At 40.2% G+C, this 21211-nt stretch overlaps 1 protein-coding gene across 2 annotated transcripts in view; it reads right to left on the minus strand.

Moving 5' to 3' along the window:
• ST6GALNAC5 (ST6 N-acetylgalactosaminide alpha-2,6-sialyltransferase 5) overlaps positions 1-20835 on the minus strand; it is a 167323-nt gene extending 146488 nt beyond the window's left edge. The window contains exons 1-2 of one of the 2 annotated variants that reach the window (XR_011439360.1): positions 20520-20779; positions 19511-19735 (exon numbers count right to left, since the gene is read on the minus strand). Coding sequence is in view for 1 of the 2 variants with exons in the window: in XM_014740031.3 (XP_014595517.3) it covers positions 19511-19735; positions 20520-20534 (240 nt within the window). In the remaining variant the exon portion in view is untranslated. Of the gene's footprint in view, positions 1-19510; positions 19736-20519 lie in introns of both variants that reach the window. The other variant, XM_014740031.3, reaches the window with a different exon arrangement.
• Between the last annotated feature and the right edge of the window lie 376 nt (positions 20836-21211).

Here is a 21211-nt window from a genome sequence, read left to right on the forward strand (position 1 = left end):
ATGATACTTGCTGGTGAAAATAAACAAGTTGTGGTGGATGATGGACACGTGTTGGCTCATTTTGAGGAACAGCCTATGAAGCAGCTAGAGGCACCCACTACTCCACTGCATATTTAATCCTCCTCCCTTTCTTTGCACAGCTGAAGAGATTGAGGTGCAAAAACTTTAAATGAGAAGTTTAATTACGTATGCTGGGGTTACCATGTGTACTTTATGTTCGTTCATTTGTTTGTTACTTAAAGAACTCCAGATATAGGAAAGTTGATCTTTTTCTTCTTTCCTAAATTTCCTCTATGTCAGCTACAGGTGACCCTCTTACCTTAAAAAACATGGAATTTTGTGGTGGTGCTGAAGGGTCTTCTGTTTTCCCACCTCAGACATTCAATGTTTTATTTAGGAGTGAGATTAATTTGAGTGGAATATTTAAAATACATTCAGATCTTTCTTGAAAAGAAGGGGAAATCTGAGAAACTGCTTTTGCTCTATTCATAAAGATGAGTATCAGAAACCAGATTTATCCTCGCTGTTTACAAGTGATGGTGACCGCCTTCCAGGGCAAGTGGAAAATCACTGTGGCTGAAGAAAACAAACATGGCTCTCTCTACTTAAGATCTATCTTATGGTTTTGCTGCTTATTGCAAAATGCAATCTTTTGAAACAACAGCAAGAAACAAAGAAGCCCTAAATAGCAATAGCAGCAATAAAAGAAGCACAGCCTTTTTCTCTGTCCCTAGTAACACCCTCACGGGAGTACTTTTATTCGAGACTGTCATGTACGAGCTGTGAAATCAAGCTTCCTGCAAGTGTGAGCTCTGAGAGACCTGAGAAATTTTACAACCTTTTAACTACTTACTCAATAGTGTACAAAGCAGACCTATTCTTAGTCTATATAAACCATAAAGATGCTCAGTTGCACAGGTATCTTTGCAGGACCTTTGAAAATAATAGATCATGATTCTTTTCCATGACCATTGATAATCATTGTCCATGCTAGTCTTAAGCACATAAGAACATGTGACACCTGGTGTGGCTAGTGACTATCTACATAAAATAACTTGCATAGAATTGAGAATCCACAAATAAACTCTTATATTGATGGTCAATTTATTTTTAACAAGGGTGTCAAGGCAGTTGAATGGGAGAAACAATAATCTTTTCAACAAATAATGCTGGGACAACTGGATATCCACATGCAAGAGAAGCTGGACCCCTGTCACATCACATACACAATTAATTAAAACTGGATCACAGACCTAAATCTAAGAGCTAAAACTATAAAGCTCTTAGAAAAAAATGTAGGAGCAAATATTCATGATCTTGAATTAGGTGATAGTTTCTTAAATATGACACCAAAAACACAAATGGTGAAAGAAAACAATTGATAAATTAGCATTATAAAAAATAAAAACTATCTCTAATTTGGTTAATGCAAATAAAAGCTATAATTAGATACTACTTCAGATCCGCTAGGATGGCTAGAATAAAAAAGGACTGATGATAACAAGTGTTGACAAGGATGTGGATAAATTTGAACCCTCATACATTGCTGGTGGGATAGTAAAATGGTGCAGCCTCTGGAAAACTGGCAGTTCCTCAAAAGGTTAAACCTCAGATTACCATAGGATCCAGCAATTCCAGTCCTAAGTGTGTAACCAGGAAAAATGAAAACATGTGTTCACTCAAAAATTTGTACTCTAATGTTCATTATTCATTATTTTTAATAGCCAAAAAGAGGAAAAAGCCAAATATCAATGAACTGATGAATGGATCAATAAAATGTGATATATCCATACAAAGGAATATTATTCAGCAACAAAGAAGAAAGAAATTTTGATACATGAATGAAGCTTCAAAAATTATGCTAAGTGAAAGGAGCCAGTCACAAAGGGCCAAATACTAAATGATTTCATTTATATGAAGTGTCCTGAATAGGTAATCCATAGAGATAGAATGTCTCTGGGGGAGCATGGGGGAGAGGAGCAGGAGGAGAAGTGAGTATGAGGTCTTTTAGGAGTGATGAAAATGTTCTAAGAGTAGATTGTGGTGAGGATTGCACAACTCTATGAATATGCTAAAAACGAATGAATCGTATACTTTAAAAGGGTGAATTATATATGAATAAAACTGTTATTAAAAATCTAACTAGATCAAGAAACATTCATTGAACATTTGCTTTATTGTCTGTTTTTTCTAAGTATAGTGGGAGCTCCAAGTTAGGGTTCTATTGCATCTCCCAAGGCACCTAGCCGAGAGATCAGAAATAAAAATTACGTCACCAAGAATCTTTGGACAGCCAAATTGAAAGCATCTAAGAATGTGAGCCAGGCAAGGAATCAGAAAGGCCATCCACCTATCTGTTCCTACCAAAAAAGTGCTTTCTATGTATACTGCAGTCAAATGAGATAAAGAAAAATTAACACAATAAGAAAGTGGGGGTAAAAACAACAGAGGAGTCTTCCCTTATCTGATTTAAATCCAAAGTTAGAAACCCAATTGCGGATTTTCTTGCGGGTTCTTTGGTTTAGGGGAAAGTTGCCCTTCAAGTTCTTCCTCAGTTGTTCCAGTTGAGATTTTTATTCCATTCACTGGGCTAGATCTTTTTTTTCTTTTTTTAACTCTATGCTTTAGATGAAATCTCTTGCCGTGTTTGATGACCATTTAAATCAATTACTGATGCTGTTCTATTCCAACACTACTAAAAATGACTAATTCTTTTTTCATATGGTTGGGACACTGTGCTAAAAGAATTGCTAAACAAAAATATTTTCATTTTCCACAAATAGAAATCTGCATAATGGGGAGTTTTATTGTTAAAAATATGCATGATGAATTATTGTATTTTTAAAACATATTGGATGACATGAGAACTCAGACTTTTATTTGGAAAGATTTGTTTTATTTGCTGCCAACCTCTCTATAGAATCCTCCACTTTCCTACTTGTGAATATCTTTTAATTACGCTTAAATTGATACATATGGTGTGATCTCTTCCATGTAAAAATAATGTACATAGAAAAAAGACCTTAAGAAAACACTCCAAAATTTTTACAATGGTTATGCTATCTCTAGCCTGGAGATTTTTATTTTATTCTTCTACTTTTCTATATTTCTAAATTAACCATAATAACCATATATTAATTTTAAAGTACAATATTTTAAAATTTGCCACTGATACAAGCACTTAGATAACAAATTCCTTAAAAAAGCTGGATAAAAAGTTTAAAAATCTTTTTAGTTAAGTGAATTAATAATAAAGTAAAGGAACTGCAAAGAAGCTGAAAATGAAATCAGAGTGCAAATCTAGCGTGATGAGTGGGCACTGAGACGGTCACTGCCCCAGGGGTCACTGCTGATCCTTTCACCTAGTGCCTTGGATTTCAACAGCGATGTGGAGGGACAGGAGGCACAGCCTTGAGCCTGAGCAAGGAAGGGAGACCCTGGAAGGCTAACCTTCAAGGAAAGAGTGAAATAGAAAAAGAAAATCTACCCAACACAGGGAAAGTACAAGAAAACTTGTCTGTTCTGTCTTTGGCTCTGGGTGAAAGGGCTAAAACAATCTTCCTCGAGAATTCATAAAAATCACGTAGATTTGTGGTTTGCCTTCCCACTACTGGCATATACACCGAAGGTCAGACTTATTTGAGAGCATGAGTTCTTAGCTGGTACGACCCCCAGGAGCTTGGCAGAAACAAAGGCAAGCTTTCTTTGGAGAAATGCATTTTCAACATAGGTCACTAAAGATTCCCACAGATATAACTCAGATGAACGTGGAGTCATGATAAATATACACATCCACACAAACTTAAACAAAACACATAAATAAATAAGTTCCCTTGAATTAAATCAACACAAAAAGAAACAACATACTTAGATCTCCAAGATTCAAGATATCGAAGTTATCAGATACAGAAATAAAACGTATGTAGGAAAGAAGACACTATGAAAAATAATCAGGAATATTTAGAAAAAAAATCGAGAAATGACTTGGGAAAAAATACTTGGTGGATAGGTTAAGTAACAGATGAGAAACAGATGAATAAAGAATTAACAAATGGAAAAAAATCAGAAGAAATTACCCAGAATGCACCATAGTGAGACAAATAAAACATTATGAAGAGATAGAAAGAAGGAGAGACAATATACAGACATGCACTGCATAACAACATTTCAGTTGACAGACTGCATATAAGACAGTGGTCCCATAAGATCAGTACCATATAGCTTAGGTGTGTAAGAGGCTATACCATCTAGGTTTGTGTAAGTACACTCTATGACGTTGGCACAATGATGAAATTGCCCAATGACGCATTTCTCAGAACGTATGCCCGTTGTTAAGCAATGCATGACTGTAGTTAGAGAGAGAATGGTTTAGATTACCTAAAACGTGATGACAATTAGCCTGATGGTAAACAGCTCAATATCAACAATGAGAGGGAAAAAACACAGGAATTAGGTCTTCAAAATATTGAGAGGGAAAACAATTGATGATCTGGAATTGAGTTCTCTTTGAAGAATACACATAAAATAAAGATATTTTCAGGTTAACTAAAACTGTGTTTACCTTCAACAGAACTTCATCAGCAGAACATCTAAAAAAATTTATTTCAGGAAGAAGCATAGTGGAAATCTAAATTGCAAGAAGGAACAATGAGCAAAGAAATTGGTGATTTGCAGTTAAATCTACATAAACACTGACTATCCGAAACAACAAAAATAAAAAAGCTAATATCCAATATTTTAGGCTTAAAAAAAGAACAAAAGTACCTCAATACAGGCATAACTTATTTTATTGCATTTCTCTTTATTGTGCTTCGTAGGTATTGTGTGGAGGGCAAGACCCTCCACCAGCAAAAAGATCACAACTTGCTCAAGACTTGGATGATGGTTAGCATTTTCTAGCAATAAAGTATTTTTTAATTAAAGTATGTACATTTTTTTGGATGTAATGTTATGGAACACTTAGTAGACTACAGTATAGTGTAAACATAACTTTTATATGCACTGGGAAAATGAAAAATTTGTGTGACTTGCTTTATTGCATTATTCACTTCATTGCTGTGGTCGGGAATCCAACCCACAATACCTCTGACATATGCCTGTGCAACAGCATGGAAGATTAGTGTCTAGGTTGACCAGAGTTAGTGTTCTAAGGTCCTTGAATTATCTGGAAGGAAGATAAAGATATTAATTAACTTAAGACTATGGTAAATACGCATGTTAAAATTTCAAGAATGACATTAAAAGAATAGAAATCAAGAGTTTAATTTCCAAACTCATATAGGTTAAAAAATGAAATAATGGGGACTGAAAACAGCCTTGAAACTCTGTCAATCCAGAGGAAGGGGGAAAATGGGAGGGAAAAAAAAGCATAAAAAAGAAACAAATACAATGTTTAAATGAGATTAAAAAAGATCAACCCTCCAATATATTGACAATATATAGCAAAAAATCACAATAAATGTAAATGAATTAAGCTTAACTCTTAAAAGACAATAATCGTGAGTTTAGACTGAAAAGTCCAACTATGTGCTATTAGTATAGGACATACACAATACATTACTCTTAATATCAGATGAATGGGGCTCCTGATCTGGGCCTTATATTTCAGAATCTTGCTACTCAAAATGTGGTTCCTAGACCAATAGCAGCAGCATCATGAGGTACCTGTTAGAAATGCAGATTCTCATTTCTATATAAGTCCTATAAGGAGGACTGCTGAAGAGGCGCAGTGGATCACAAACAAGCACACAAATTATATTAAAGACATACTGACGTGTCTGCCATTCTGTCACAGCATCATCCACAACTGTAAACATCCATTCTCGTCTAACAGCATTCAGGCCCCAGAAAAAGTGCTTCTCCACATTTGTTTCCCTCTATCCTTAAAACAAAAGGCCACCGTGTTCAAATGCCATGAAGATTCATGAGTTGTACTGTTGCTAGGATGGAGCTGGTCACTGCTTGAGAGTGTGTATTGGGCGAGGGGAGTAGAATAAGAATTGAAGATTGTGAAAAATAGAGCATAGGAAAAAGAATCTCGGGGGTGTGGGGAATCTTAAAAAAACAAATAGAAAATCTTCTAAGAGGTAGTCTGCCTACATTTAAAAAAATTGGACATAATGCAAATCAGAAGACTTCTGTCAAGCATTACCCACATAAAATTCTCAAGCATGATACTACACATTTTTTATTGAATGAAGATTTAATTATTGAGCAAACAATAAAGTGACCAAGAGAATTATTCTGATAAAATCCATAACTTCAATAGTTCAGATGAAACCTTTGAAATTTGAAAATCTTTTCTAAATAAAGACATAATTATTGATTAAAGCAATTAGGATGTATGTGGGCCTCCATTTGTACTCTTGCTTCAGGTTCTGCAAATTTTAGGGGCAGGTCTGGGGTCTGGACATACATAAAATGGAAGTACACAGCAAGACTGAAAATTACAGGCTGGAAAAAGATAGAAAAGGCAAATGCTAACCAAAGGAAATCTTAATGGCTATTTTAATAACAGCAAAACAAAAACAAAACAGGCTTAAAATCATATGTACTTTTTAAAAAACATATCCTCACATTTAGGTTTAAAAAGTAGAGAATGCAATGAAAAAATTGGCAGAAATAAACTGAAATTATATCTTACACCAAAGTGGTAGGATTTGGAAACATTTCTCCTCTCCTATTTTTCAAAATGTTTACATTATTTTTAGACAAAGAAATACAAGTGCAGTTAATGGCTTCTCTTCTCCTCTTTATATGTTTTTACTTTTATTTATATTTTTTTGCATGGAAGTGGGAATAGCTAGGGGTAGGGTGGCTTCCACAGTCTTGAGGCGATGGGAGCTGGAGACTCAGGCACTGTCATGGGAATGGAAAAGGAGGGAAAACGGAGGGTGGTACTTCAAAAAACGGACAAGAATGCTGATGTTCATTGCACCATTATTCCCAATGCCCAAAAGGTAGAAACAACCAAGTGTCCATCAAAAGATGAGTGGATCTACAAAAGGTGGTATATCTATACAATGAAATATTATTAAGCCATAAAAAGGAACAAAGTTCTGATACATGCTAGAACATGGATGAGCCTTGAAAACACTATGCTAAGTGAAACATCAGACATAAAGGGACAAATACTGAATGACTCTACTTTATGAAATATCTAGAATAGGCAAATTCATTGAAAAATTTTGGAAATAGTGATTATGGTTGACATCACTGTGAAAGTAGTTAATGCCACTGAATTGTACACTTAAGAATGCTTAAAATGTCAAATTTTATGCTATGTATGTGTCATCATAATAAAAACACTGTAAAAACTGGATGGGAAGAATTCAGTGTGACTTCAGTCTAGAGGATGAATGAGAGAGCTCAGGCAACAAAACAAAGAACTGATAGAGAGCTTGTTGGCAAAGCTCTCATGTTCCCTTTACTTGGAAGCCACCGACCAAGATGTATAAAATATATCTCTTGCCAGTTGGCCGTCATGGGAAAAGCAGGCCCTGATGTCTCTAATGACAGAATGATTCCACCCAAGGACTGGAAGAATAACAGGGAGTTCTGAGATTATGCCAAAGTCAAGAAATAACATTTATCACACATTTGAAAAATGTAAAAAATAAAGAGTAGCTCAAGAGATATCATCAAGCACAAAAAAAAAGTCAAGAAGAACAGTCACAGAATGAAATAGGTTGGGTTAGAATAAGATAAAGGAGTTAAAATGTTTTATAAAACTAGAAGATGAAAAAGAAATACAGAAAAGTTTGCTAATTGAGAAGAAGGCGATAATTATAATGATTTGCACTGTAAAATTTCTTTTTAGGAAAGACAGTTATGTCAAATTAAACCTGTACTAGATAGAGACAGGGAATGAAATCCCAGAGTGGAAGCCTAGAAAATAAATGCAGCTGTGAGTCATACGTCTGGAAATCTTCAGTGACTATGAAGACGGCGATCATTTTTAACGTGTGCTGGAAGCCTATATGAGTTTGCCATTGGCTATGCCCCCAAAATAGCTACTGATGGGTTGGAGGGAATTTAGAGAAAAGTGACCAGAAGGATTAAGGGGCTACTGGGAATGATTCACAAATTGAAAAATTCTGGAACACACTCTTTAGCTGAGCAAATGATCGAGGAATGAAAGGGAGGGAAGGAAGCATTGTTGCAATTGAAAAGTTCGGCGGTGGGGCGTGGGGGTGCTGTAAACAGGAAGAAAAGGGTGTTTTGAGCTGGGAGAAGATGTATGCATTAGTAAGTGGAGAATTTAACACAAATATCAAGACTTACTTCCTATTTCAACTCTAATTGGAATATATTTTGCTATTTTGAATATTTAAGCTACTAAAGAAGATAAATGTTTAGAACTAGAATCTAAAAGTATAGCTCATGTACTCCTTTATACCACTGATCACATCATACTGATAAAACAATATACTCATAGATCCCACATACCCAACATATATGAATAAAAAATGGGAAGGAAGTACATTAAAATGTCACATATGCACACATCTGATATGTATAAAAAATCTATAAGGAAATACATTAAATTATTAACCATAATTATGTCTTGGCATTAGATTTATGAATAACTGTTATTTTCTTCCTTTTACCTTTTGCCATTTCGAGAAGACCATGAGTACACAGTCGCGGGTTGCTTGAAAGATGGGAGTGCATTCTGAGAAATACATCATTGGGCGATTTCACTGTTGTGCGAACATCATAGAGTATACTTACACAAACCTAGATCGTATAGCCTACTACACACCTAGGCTACAAGGCACTAATCTTATGAAACCACTGTTATACATGCGGTCTGTCCTTGACTGAAACGTTGTTATCTGGCACATGACTGTATAAGCATTTACAACTGGGTGGGGTGTTAAGTTTGTTTTTCAGAACTAACACTGGCTCTCTTCTCTCTTACTTCTTTTTCAACATGCTGTAGTGGGGATGATGCTGAGGAAGCTTTTCCCAGATAGAAGGTATTCCATGCTCTCAAATATGGTTATGGGCACAGATTGCACAAAATACTACGGAGTTTTGGTGTTCACAGGTTGGCAGAATACCCTGGAAGGTACATAAAATAAAGTCTGGCCCCTTTCCATCCTTCAAAACTTCTAAAGGCTAAGACACCATCAGCATGCTCTGCGGTCCCATTAAGAATGGCCCTTTATCAAACAGCACATCAAATCACATTCAAATGTAATAATGTCAAAAAACTGTGACCCCTTCATAGACACTGCAGGGTCCATGAAAAGCTACCCTTACTTGCCTTTCCTGAACCCAGTCAGCATTTCATGTCTGAGCAGCCAGAAAGAGAGCCCTTCTGATAACATGGAAGAAGCAACTGGTGTTACTTCTCTCTGGTCCTTATTTTCGGTCCTGGGTCCAGTTAGCTCATCTTTACAATTCATTACAGCAGGCTCATTCAGTCAGGATACTCTGTGCCCTATGACAGCTTTCTCCGACTTCTATTTCTGAACCTTTGGATTAAAACCGCATAACATTTCAAACTGAGCCAAAAAACCACACAGAGTTGTTAATAAGCGTAATGGGCATAACTCTTCAGGGGATTAGTGCTGGCCAGAGCATCAAGGCCAAGCTGCGTTCGGTCTGGCTGTGGCATCAGTAGTAGGGAACACACACAAATTTCTACAATCCCCCTTCCCATTTCCACATTCTGGAATACAAGCAGAATGGCTTTACTTCCTGCACGCTGATTGTTCAAAGCTTAAAACAAGCAGAATAAAAATGAAATGAACCAGCTTTATGATTTGCAGTACAGAGTGGAAGCAGCTACCACTTCAGGTAATGCAAGACAACTGAGAAAGCCCTGACAGCAGCCTGGCAGGTGTGACATTGCCGAGTAACTCCAAATATGGGCCCCATAAAACCAGAGTTCATTCAGATATACATTGTTTTGTTCCCAAGCAAATGCTTTTGAATGAGTTAGGAATCAGACTCCCTCTTGACAAGTTTCACATTACTTTATGGCCAATTTCCTTCCAATGCAAGGGAAACAGAAACTTTACTTTTCTTAGAAGTTGCTAACAAACTTAAGTGATTTAAAAGAATGATAATTGCTCTGTCTATAACTCTGGGAAAGGAAAGAAAAGGAAACCACTCGCCACCTCGTACTTCCAACAGATCTATACCTGGTAAGATTTATTATCCAACAAAGTCCCCCTTGACAAGGTTATTCTAGAATAAAGTCGCCCCCAGTAGAACTGTTACACAATAAAGTCTCTTTCAGCATATTTATTCACACCCCACGGCTCTGCTGCAGGTGGAGGGTTTAATTCCTGTCGTTGCCAGTAAGCATGATAGTCTCCACAAACAGCTTGCTTCTGCCTTAACCATAACACCATTGATTTGCTCAAGTCAGTGTGTGGTATCCAGACGCACAGCAAGGTTCAGAATTAGACAAAGTTGAAGCGCCATCTGGGATTATCTTCAAACTCTCTTCGCTAAGTACTGAGAGGCAATCTTGAACCACAAACCTTCTGCTGTTTGAGGCTGCATTCAGACTGCCTGCACCAACGCAGCGGGATGGGCGGTCAAAGAAACTTAGGGCAGACAGACAGCTTAGATCTCTATGCTCTGGCCACTGGTGTCACACACTCAGATCATATCAACAGTCTGCTAACTGGTCCCTCTTCCTACAACCTAGGACTGCTGTGACTTTGCCACTTTGAAGTCGTGGTGACCCACTGAAATACATATCTGTTGGAGTTACTCATCTAATTTACCCTTTAAAACTTCCTCAAAACTTTTAGGATAAAATCAAATCTCTGTAGCATGTAAATATTTCTACACAAATCTGCACTGTAATTTCACATCTGTTTAGCTGCCTCTCTCAACAGATGTAAGTTTTGTGGAGTCAGGGATCATACCTTATTCACTGTTGGCTCCTGGGTCCTGAACACAATGCCAAGTGTATGGTGGGTACAGAATACTACTTGATGAATGAGGCAATGAATGAATCTAGTTGAATTTTCTCTTCTACAGACTAGCTCAGGCCTAGAAGTTACATGATTTGCCAAAGAGCTCACAACAAGTACAAAGCTTGGGCATGTCCCTCTGCCTCCCATGACAACATACTGTCCTCAGATATGGGCATTCATGTATCTCAACATCTGGTCTACTACTCGGGAAAGGTCAACAGATGCCACACTATATTTAAAGGGGAACCAGATTAAAGATGTGAATGCCACTTACGTGCAGTCCTTCTTATCATTTCTGTCCCCTACTTATCATTTCTGTCATTCCTATGATGAGTAAGTCTGTTAGACAGGCTTGTTCCAACCTCTTACTATTACATCTAATTACAACAGGACTCTGTTCACCTAACATTCAACAAACATTTACTGAGTTTCAACATGCATGACTTTCAGGCTCTGGAGAGACCAGGATGGATAAGCTATGTTCCTGGCTTCAAGAAGGTAAGTCTAGTCAGGGAGACAAACACGCAGACAAATAATCGCAATATTGTATGATTAGTTGCATGTACAAAATACAGAGAATATTTCAGCACTTACCAAGGTATAGCAATTAGAATATGTATTTCCCCCACTGTGATTTTCCTCTGGGGAGGGACTAGATCCTTTTCTCATTCCCTCTCCTGTGTCTAACACAGAGTAGTACTCGCCAATGTGTAATTGATTGACCATACATAGCTGGCCTAAGAGAATGTGGGATCGACTCTGCACAGAGGTTGTATCTGGGAAAACTTTAGAAAGGAGATGCTTGAGCTGGATCTTAGTGAATGATTAGTTCTCTACCTGGTGGATAAAAGGAGAAAGGGTATTCCTTGCTGGAGGAAAGGCAGGGAAGTGTGAAACAGCAAGCTGTATTCCCAGGGTGTAGGGAGCCTGGGCTGCTGGGAGCTGTGGGAGGTGAGGTTGGAGAAGTAGGCCTCACAGACGCTGTGGGGCCTTGCAAGCCTCCCTAAGGAGTCTGAGCTTGATCCTCCAGGCAATGGGAAGCCATTGGAGGCAAGCAAGCAACATGAGCAGATCTGTAAATTAGAAACACAATAATGCAGTTCAGTCAGTGAAGTCCCATATGTGCAATTAATTTCCAGAATATGCTTTCTTACAAAAAAATGTTTTAACAATGCATTTCAGTCTGCCAAAGTATCCTCAGACTCTGTGAGGTTCCCAGGAACACTATGGATGCCTCCTTAGCCATTAAAAGAGAACATAATAAAAAACTTTCCTTCTCATACTGAGCTACAACAACTATCAAGGTCAATTGTCCCCTGCTATAGGTAAAATGGTTCTTTTTTGTCTAAGGTAGTTCTATCCCAGAGTACTACACCTCAGAACTTAGTAAGAGCCAATGGTTACTTGCAAAATGGCAGTTCTTCAAACTCTTGGTTAACTGAGTCTCCTGATGATGTTTTCTCCCCCACTGTGGAGAAGGTAATTCAGCTAAACGAGTGGTCTGCTCATGACATTTTCTGCAAATAATTAAACACGACACTCGTTTTGGCTTGGTTTACTTTTTAAAGGCAAAATCCACTCTGATTTGCAAATTGTTCCAATTACCTTGGTACCATGCATTTCATACAGCCCTTAGAGTGCCCATTGCTAAGTCAGCGGTTGGTGGAAGCTCTTTGTAACTATCCAGAGGCATATTCTCATATTCATCTCAGAATAATAAGATGTTTAAATATTTATTTCTTTCCAATAACTGGGTAGGCCTAGGCTCTTCATTTTAATAAATTCTGTTCAAATAACGTTGAATCACTGCTTGGAATATATTGGCACTGAATTTCCCTGATGGTAATGATACTCACATTGGAGATGCACATTTTAGCCCAGCTCTGCCACTAACCTGTGACTTCGGGCAAATCACACGACCACTTGTGAATTCCCTTTGATAATTTTTAAGTTTTGCTCCTAGCTCTAAAATTCTGAGTATGTTTTAAGAGATCTGATTAGTACAAGAACATAGAAATAAAATAGTTACAGAACTACAAATTGAGGCCGGCGAAATTGATATTTATGACGTGTAGCTATTCCTTTTCAGTGACTCCAAATGGTCAGAAACTCTTGAGGCAGGTTTATTTTAGAAGAAATTTAAAATCTTTATATAAGTATACTCATTTATTCAACAAATATTTATTGAATACTCATTATATACTGTACATTATGTTAAAGGTTGAGAATATAATGACAAAAAAGAGAAAAAAATCCCCAGTCTCCAGGAGCTGACTGTCAAGCAGGGAAGGCAGACAATTTTAGACAAGAAATAACAATAAACCGGAATAAGTATTATCATGGGACCCTGGCTATGAAGATAACACGTACAGCACACATCTAACCTGGGCTACAAGTTAGGGAAGGCTTCTCTATGATATGCTGTCTAAACTGAGAATATGTGTGCCTGAGACTTTTATTTGGGAACTATATTGAACAGAACATGCAATAAAAATATTATATGTCCCAGGCCCAGACTAAGAGTTTAAGATTAAAAAAGCTTGTGAAGAAGAATCTGAGTACATCTCATAAATGTCCTCACTCCCAAGTTTTTGTCAATTATTTGAACATACATTTACTGACTCCCAAAGGAATTCTCTTGAATCAGGTTCACAAAGCATGGGTAATAATATTATTATTTAAGAAACAACCATCCTTTGTCTTTTTATACTTAAGATCCTTCACAGCTGCTCAGAGTGTGTAACAGGTGTATAAGAGGTTTTGGAATGATTTGTTGATTAATGAGGAGTCTTAACTTTTCAAACCCTTTTCTCTTCTTTAATCTCCCTTTATCCCAGCAACAGGACAGGAATTACATTGCACCACCACTCGACCCTAGAGATTATGGAAAGTCCACGCTATGACAGATGTCATGTTTCCAGGACAGATCTGACTGCAAATATTCTGTCTTATGGCCAACACAATTATATTCAAATTCATCGTCCCGCCAGTTACGAGACCTGATTTGGAAACTCTGGTCACCATATGTTACAGAGACAGTTGCACAGGGTAATGGGGTTAGCTCCCTTCAAGGGTCCAGGACACCCCGTGCCACGTCAAAGGAAAATCACGAAGAGGTCGAATACTGTGAATGTAAAATCAGTACACTTTGAAGGTGTTTTGATATCCAAGTTGTTCACTAATTATTCATGGCATGTAGTATATATAATATATATACACACACATATATATTAAAAAGAGCTAATATGTAATGGAATTTTAGTTTGAAATTTTTATAACTTCTAAGATAATAATAATATTTAACTTAGCCTACAGATGGGAAAGATCACAGAAATTGTCTCCTTTTTAGTGTCAGTGCCTTGATTTACTGTTTCCTGGTTTCACATTGGTATTCAGCACTTGCTTTATTATTTAACCTTTCTTGCGTCTTTGTCTTTTTCTCTGTGATTAGATCAAAGGATCTTTGAGGGTAGCAACTGTGTTCTTCCATCAGAATACCCATTTTGGCAACCATAAAGCCTTCAGTGAATACTTACTAAGGGCTACGAGTAGTTCAAAAACCCAGAAATAAATTAGCTATGGAACTACGCATCGTGATGATTAAAAGTGTTTCAAATGATGATTCTCAAACTTGAACGTGCACAAGAATTGTGAGGGAAGCCTGTTAAAATGTAGATTCCTAAATGTCATTCCCAAAGAGCCTTATGTTTCAAATCATTTCCCATTATTATTATTAGGAGGAGCAGCAGTGAACCACCTTTAGGGAAGATGAGCCACACCAGGGCGTTGTGACTGCAGTGACCATCTTGTTGAGAAAGGACTTGACATAAGGTGAAGTAGCTCTGTCCTTCCCACTCCCCGCCACGGCCACACACCTTGCTTTCTTCTTTCCTTCAGTAAACACTTATTGTGTGCCCACTAAGTGCCACATTGTGTTCTAGGGCCTGGAGTTAAACTGGTCAACAAGACAAACAAATACTTTGCTATGACAGCGCTTAGATTCTACCTTGGGGGAGGGCAGACAATAGACAAGTAAACTTTAAGATTATTTCACATATTGTTAAAGATTATAAGGAACACAAAACAGGCTGATATGATAGAGAATGACTGTTGAGGAGAGGACTATTTAAAGCGTGTGGTCCACAAGAAGATGACGTGATCTGAGGAAAGAATAACCAGAAGGAATCAACCATGCAAAAGATCTTGGGCAAGAGCTTTCTAGGCAGAGGGAAGAGCAAGTACAAAGGTCCTGAGGCAGAATGAGTGATCAAGGATCAGCAAGGAGGCCAGAATGGCTGGAACCTGAGGGAGAGCCAGGTCAGACTCATCTACCAGGTACGGTCTGGGTTTTGGCACGGAGGTCTCTTGGGATTACTCCTGTGGGAAACTGAAGAAATACTCTTGGCTCTCAGAATTAAGGAAAGATAAATAGTTAATAAATGTTATATGAATACTTCTCCTGTTAAAGGCAACCATGTTATTGCAGCTCCTCACCCATAAAAAGGAGTTCATTTCATGATTCCTTTTGGTTGATGCTTTGTGATAACAGGGTGTCATCATCATTGGCAGATCACATCTTGCGATACTTAGCACTGAAAATCAGTGCACTTGGAACTTCTTTGAGACCCAAATTATTTATCATTCGTGTGACGCATCAAATATTATAAAATGAGGTCTAATAAATGGTGTAAACTTCTATTTGGGAATTTATATGCTTCTCCAAAGGAAGAAAACTTACGTTATAATTTCAAAGTAAGTTATATGGCATATGCCCTTTTTTCTGGTTTTGAATTATTTTTCAACTCTTGCATTAACTCCAACTGGATATCTACCAATTAATAGTAACAGTACTATTACCTCTAAGCAGTTTTATTTTGTCTGAATGACTGAGTACTTACGGAAGGAAAGAACCAAGGACAAGCATGTTACTAGTATGTGTAAAATCCATTCCTAAAGCCTACTAGTGAAGCGAGGAGATGGCAGCTCAGCCTCAGACCCCACTGATCAGGGCTCTTTCATAAGCCATCTCAGAAAAGGGCAGCCCAGGTGACAAGTGGGCTTTCTGTGATAAGGGCTCCTGTCCACTGAAAATGGGAATCGGCTCAGTTTCATTTCACAGGGTCCACCAGATGGCAAATGTCTTTATCTACACGGACCAGATCCAGACTGGAAAGAGAATGGTGCTTCCATGCCCCCCTTCTGCTCTGCTAGGAGACTTGGAGCTTTCCTCTGAGGGTTCCTTGATTTAGTGTGGGTTTCAGTTTGGTTATAGATTATGCTGCAGTTCTAAATGCAGAAGGTTTCCCACAGCCATGAAAATCAGCTTCTTTCCATGTGTCTGGCCGATCTGGTTAGAAATCAATGACTTCCAAAAACAGGGACCAGGAAAGTAATGGCAAGATACAGACACAGCAGGTGTGGTGACACTTGTGTAACAAGATGGAAATGAATCGGCCAAACATTTGTGGGAAAAGGTCTGGGGAAAGGGACTGGGAATGAAGAGAAAGAATCCATGGAACAGAAAATGAAATGCCTTCATTATCACAAGAAACTCCAAGTAGCCTTCACTTAGTTATACTGGAATTACAATTTCAGCTCACATCGTTTGTGAAAGGAAGTAGGGAATCTGACCATGGAAAGTGATATTTTAAGCTTCAACACATATTGCTCATCACTGCCTTGACTTGCAGCATGTCTTTCAACAAAAGCACATGGTGATTTAATCTCAACAGTAATTCAGTCTGCAGCCATATGAGACAAGAGTATTGTTGCAGACAGGCTGTAATTTGTGAAATTCAGGTGCTGGGGATTAGGACCACCTGTTGAATTTAATCTTGGAGTTATAATGTTAATGCCATCATGTAACTGAACATAAACACTACATATTTATCAGACTTTGAGACCTCCAGCCATGGAGATGTGAACATTTTCCTAAACGGTATCAGTAACTCTCTCCAGATTCTGTAAATCAATGGCAAATAAAAAGTCTGCTGGAATTCTGATTCAATATGCAGCAGCGTATGGCTTGGTGGTCATCACATTCAGCACATCCTATAATTTTTCTAAGGCCTGATGTGAGAGTGAAAAAAACGAAGCAATCAGAGTATCATCTGGCAACATAATAAGAATAGAAAAGCTTTCATTTCTTACCCTCCCCTGTGTTAACTGGAAAAAAAATTCCTAGTAATGTTCTAACAAATGATTTCCACCTCCGCTTAAGCGAGACGACAGGAAGATCCCAGACAAACCTAATTAAACAGCAACTTTTGAAGAAGACAAACATTTCACACAGGCACCTTCAGGTGGCCGTCAGAAATGGAACTCTGCCCAGCTAAATAGTAGGAATAAAGATACTGTGAGCAGAAGTTTACATTCGGTTCATGGGGACAGTTGGAATAATGCCTAGAGAGGAGGCATAGATTTTAAGATCTGCATTTGGTCCTTTGCTTGGGCTGGGTAAACTCTGTTGAACCCTTTGGGTATGGAATTTTGTGAGATGTTGGTTTTCTATGAAAGAGTTTCATTAGTATTAATTATTTGCAAAGATCTTCCTTTATAGTCCTCTGCTAAGAATTCCAAGGACATTCACACATATTTCTCATTCACATAACACTTCAGTTTATAAAACCCTTTTACTACAGATTATCTCAATTTCTCATAAGGAGTTTCAACACTCCTTCCAAAAAAAGAGCTGATCTTCATTTTAATGAAATGAGGCTCTGATACACTGAAAATGGAATCCAATACATTTGTGTGAATAAACAGTTTTGAAAACAAACATGAGGACATCATTTCTCCTTAGGCTGTCAATATTCTTAGCCCGTGTCTGTTCAGCAGGAGAACACAGGAGGGGAATTATTAGGAATATCTTCCCAGAGGCAGATCAAAACTTGCAGCAAATTTACCTTTTGACATCCCTATTAATCAAAGCTTCACAAGTACTAGATAGCCATTTCTATTACACAGTGGCCATGAAAATCCACTGAGCTCAATAGATTCATCATATACCAGTTACACCTAAACACTACATCCATCCCTAGTCAGAAGCTGATGCCTCAACTTTTCCAGGACTCCAGCCCTTATCGGCTGCTTGCACATGCAGATACAAAGTATGTAATCAATCAACAACCTAGAAAACCCAAGCTGTAATTGTAACAGCGATGGCCCTCTCTATTTTTGATTTTAAGAGTTGGTAGACTTAAGAGCCCCCTGCCCATCACTTCATAATGAAATCTCTCCCTCTTTTCTGTTTCCCTGAATTCTTCCCAGTGTAAGTTCTATCTTTTCAAAGAAACTTTCCTTGATCCTCCCAGAGCAGTGATCTTTCTCATCTCTGCACCCCAAGAATACTGTTTATACGTAGCACTTCCTATACATACATCTATCGGTCTATCGGTCTATCTATCTATCTATCTATCTATCATCTATCCGTTCATTCACATTTCATAGGACGTTATTTTTTTCCCCACAGGCATTCAAAGATCCCTAAAGCCTCCGTCCTGCCTTAGATTCTTCTGTACCCTCCAAAGTCCTTAGCATTATGCACTGCACAAGTGAGTGGATATATTTTGATTACCACTTAAAAAAAAGTTCGACTTTTTCTAACACAGTAAAAGCAATCTTTTCACACAAAAGGAACACCTGCTAAATATTACTTTGGTTCACAGCTATAATCTAGTAACGTAAAACGCAGAATAGTTGAGTGGTTTCAAGAAATCCTCCAGCTTTATAGAGCAGATACAGAGTGGGATTGTGTTTTAATAAAAATATATTAGCAGCTTCAAATAATAGGGAATACATTTAAACTGTATTAAAATATCTTTTCAGAAATCGGGAAACTTGATTAGGATTTTCCCAGAGGCTTCACACACTGAAACCAGAGATTTATTATTCCAGGGAAAGGAGGCTCAATTTAAAAAAATTCACCTTATTAATTATTAGCCAAGCCATACGGCGGCTTCCTGGAAGGCAGGGGAAAACAGGCCCTCAACGAGGAGTTTCAAGCCACTGGAAGCTGAGTTTGTCCCTCAAGCCTTCCGCGCCTGCCTGGGCATCCCTCTCCAGGGCTGTGCTAATTCTGCCCCGAGCAATCCGAAGAAGAGATCAGAAGGGACTCTGAGCCTGAGCGGTGGCCGCGGACTGGTTGCTGCTCACGCTCCGGTTCGCTGCGGGAGGAACGCTCGGGCTGGTACCCGCGCCATGCCCGGTCTCCTCCCATCAGGGCACGACTTGGAGGCCAAACCCGAGGCTTCGGGAACCCAGCACCCACCAGCAGCTGCAGTTCTGGGGACCAGAGGATTCTAGTTCCAGGGCCGGTTCCTGTTAGGAAATTAGGCTTTGGGATCCACTCATCTCATCTCTATTCCCTGAAAAACTTTGCATCTTTCTCCAAATTGGAATTCATACCAAGAAAGAACTATCCCATCCCACCCCAGCGAGTCCACTCCCACTTCCAGCCTCCGAATGGCACCTACTCACGGCGCCCCCCAGCCCCGGGAAAGGGGGCGGGCTCAGGTGTGCGGGATCCCTAGGCTGGGTGGCGTGCGGGCTGGCGAGAGAGCTGTCACCTTGTGATCCGCCACGCCAAGGTATCCATCCAGGGGTCGCGGTACCGCGGGGACCCCGGGGCGCGATGAGGGGCTGCTCCTCGCCGACGGCTGCGCGCTGCCGGTCGCGGTTGCCTGATGCTGCTGCTGCGGGGGCCGCTCCTTCTGGCCGCCGAGGCTGCTGTACACGAGCAACAAGCTGGTGCACATGGTGGTGAGCGCTAAACACACTGCCAGACCATGGCGCTGCGGGCGGGCGGGAGAGAACAGAGAAAAGCCGCTGAGGGCCGACCCCGGAGGAGCGCGCCCGGCGGGGACACCAGTGAGACGGTCACACGGGCGGGGGGCTCCGGGATGGATGGCCTGGGTCCTAGCCCCAGCCGCGCGCAGCCAGGGCAGAGGAGGCACAGTCCCCGCGCGTACGGCAGTGGATACTCCCGGCGCGTAGCTGCTCTCGGCCGACGCCACCTCCCAGATCTCTCGGCAGAGGGCAAGTGGTGCGTCGTCGCGCCCAGCCACCGGAGGGAGAGCGCGCCCAGGGGTGGGCTCGCACTTTGGGGAGGGGACCTTTTTTCTCAGCTGGAATCTCTAGCCGTTGCACCCTCTCCTTTCTGGACCCCTGGGGCTCTACCTCGGCAATCCTTGCAAGTTTGAAATCCGACAAGGACACCAAGAAAGTCTGCAAAGGTCCTCCCTCCCCGCCCCTCTTAGTTTTTGCCAGGGTGTTGCTTTGGGGCATCCCCCACCCCGAGCAAGGCGCCCACCCTTCCGCCGCTTCTCCAGCTCTCGGCTGGATGGCCCCTCGCCCCAGGAGCCGAGGCAACCCGAGTTCCCATCCTGGCTCTGGGATTCCGAGCCAGGCAGAACCGGGGACTCGGGAGGGGACGCGGAGCAGGTGGAAAGTTGTCCCTTTGTAACAGGCGACCTGGCGGCGCAGGGTTAGGAGCCCCTTGAGCTCTCGCCTGCACCCCGGGGGCGCTGCGCCCGGGGGTCCCCGCTCTGCCCAGAGGAGTTGCAACAAATGACTCACCATCAGGGTCTTCATTTTGGGCACCTCTTTTGTGCGGAATCCTCAGGCACACGCGTCCGGGGCCACTTTTTCTTGGAGGGTTTCCATGGCGGGCGAAGGGGCGGGGGCGGCTCTGATTTTCGCCCGGCTGCCAGCGGCGGCTGAGTGGGTCGGGGAGCCGCGGGACCCGGGAAGCGCCGCTGTTGCAGAGATTAGAGACAGAATTAAAACTGAGCCGGACCCTCGTAGTCTCTCAGTGATCTACACAACTGCCGCCTGCCGCCGCCTGCTGGGTCCTAAAGCTCTCTGCATCCCCGTCTCCCGCCCCCAAATAATCATCTTTGCTGCCGAGTGGAATTTCTGGGGCGAGAGAGTTAACCGTGCAGTATACTCACCTCTTGGTCCGAGGGCTTATTTATCTTTTATGAAGTCCTCAAGCAAAAAGGAAAGAGAACGCAACTGGATTCCGAACACAAGAGCCATTTGAAAATCTGCAAACTAAATTTTCTGTCTTGTAATTTTGATAAAAACTCATCAACAGTCCAAATGTCAAAGGCTCTATTTATGGCATTTGCATTCATGTTCATGGCATGGGGAAATCAGTCGCGAAATAATTTTTTCAAGAAAGTTATTATTTCAGTTTTCCAGTTGTAAGCTTTCTAATATTCTCTTCCTCCTTCGTTTTACTTTTTAAATCCAGTTATTCTCATGCA

Source organism: Equus caballus, chromosome 5, assembly GCF_041296265.1.
Source record: "Equus caballus isolate H_3958 breed thoroughbred chromosome 5, TB-T2T, whole genome shotgun sequence".
Taxonomy (NCBI): Eukaryota; Metazoa; Chordata; class Mammalia; order Perissodactyla; family Equidae; genus Equus; species Equus caballus.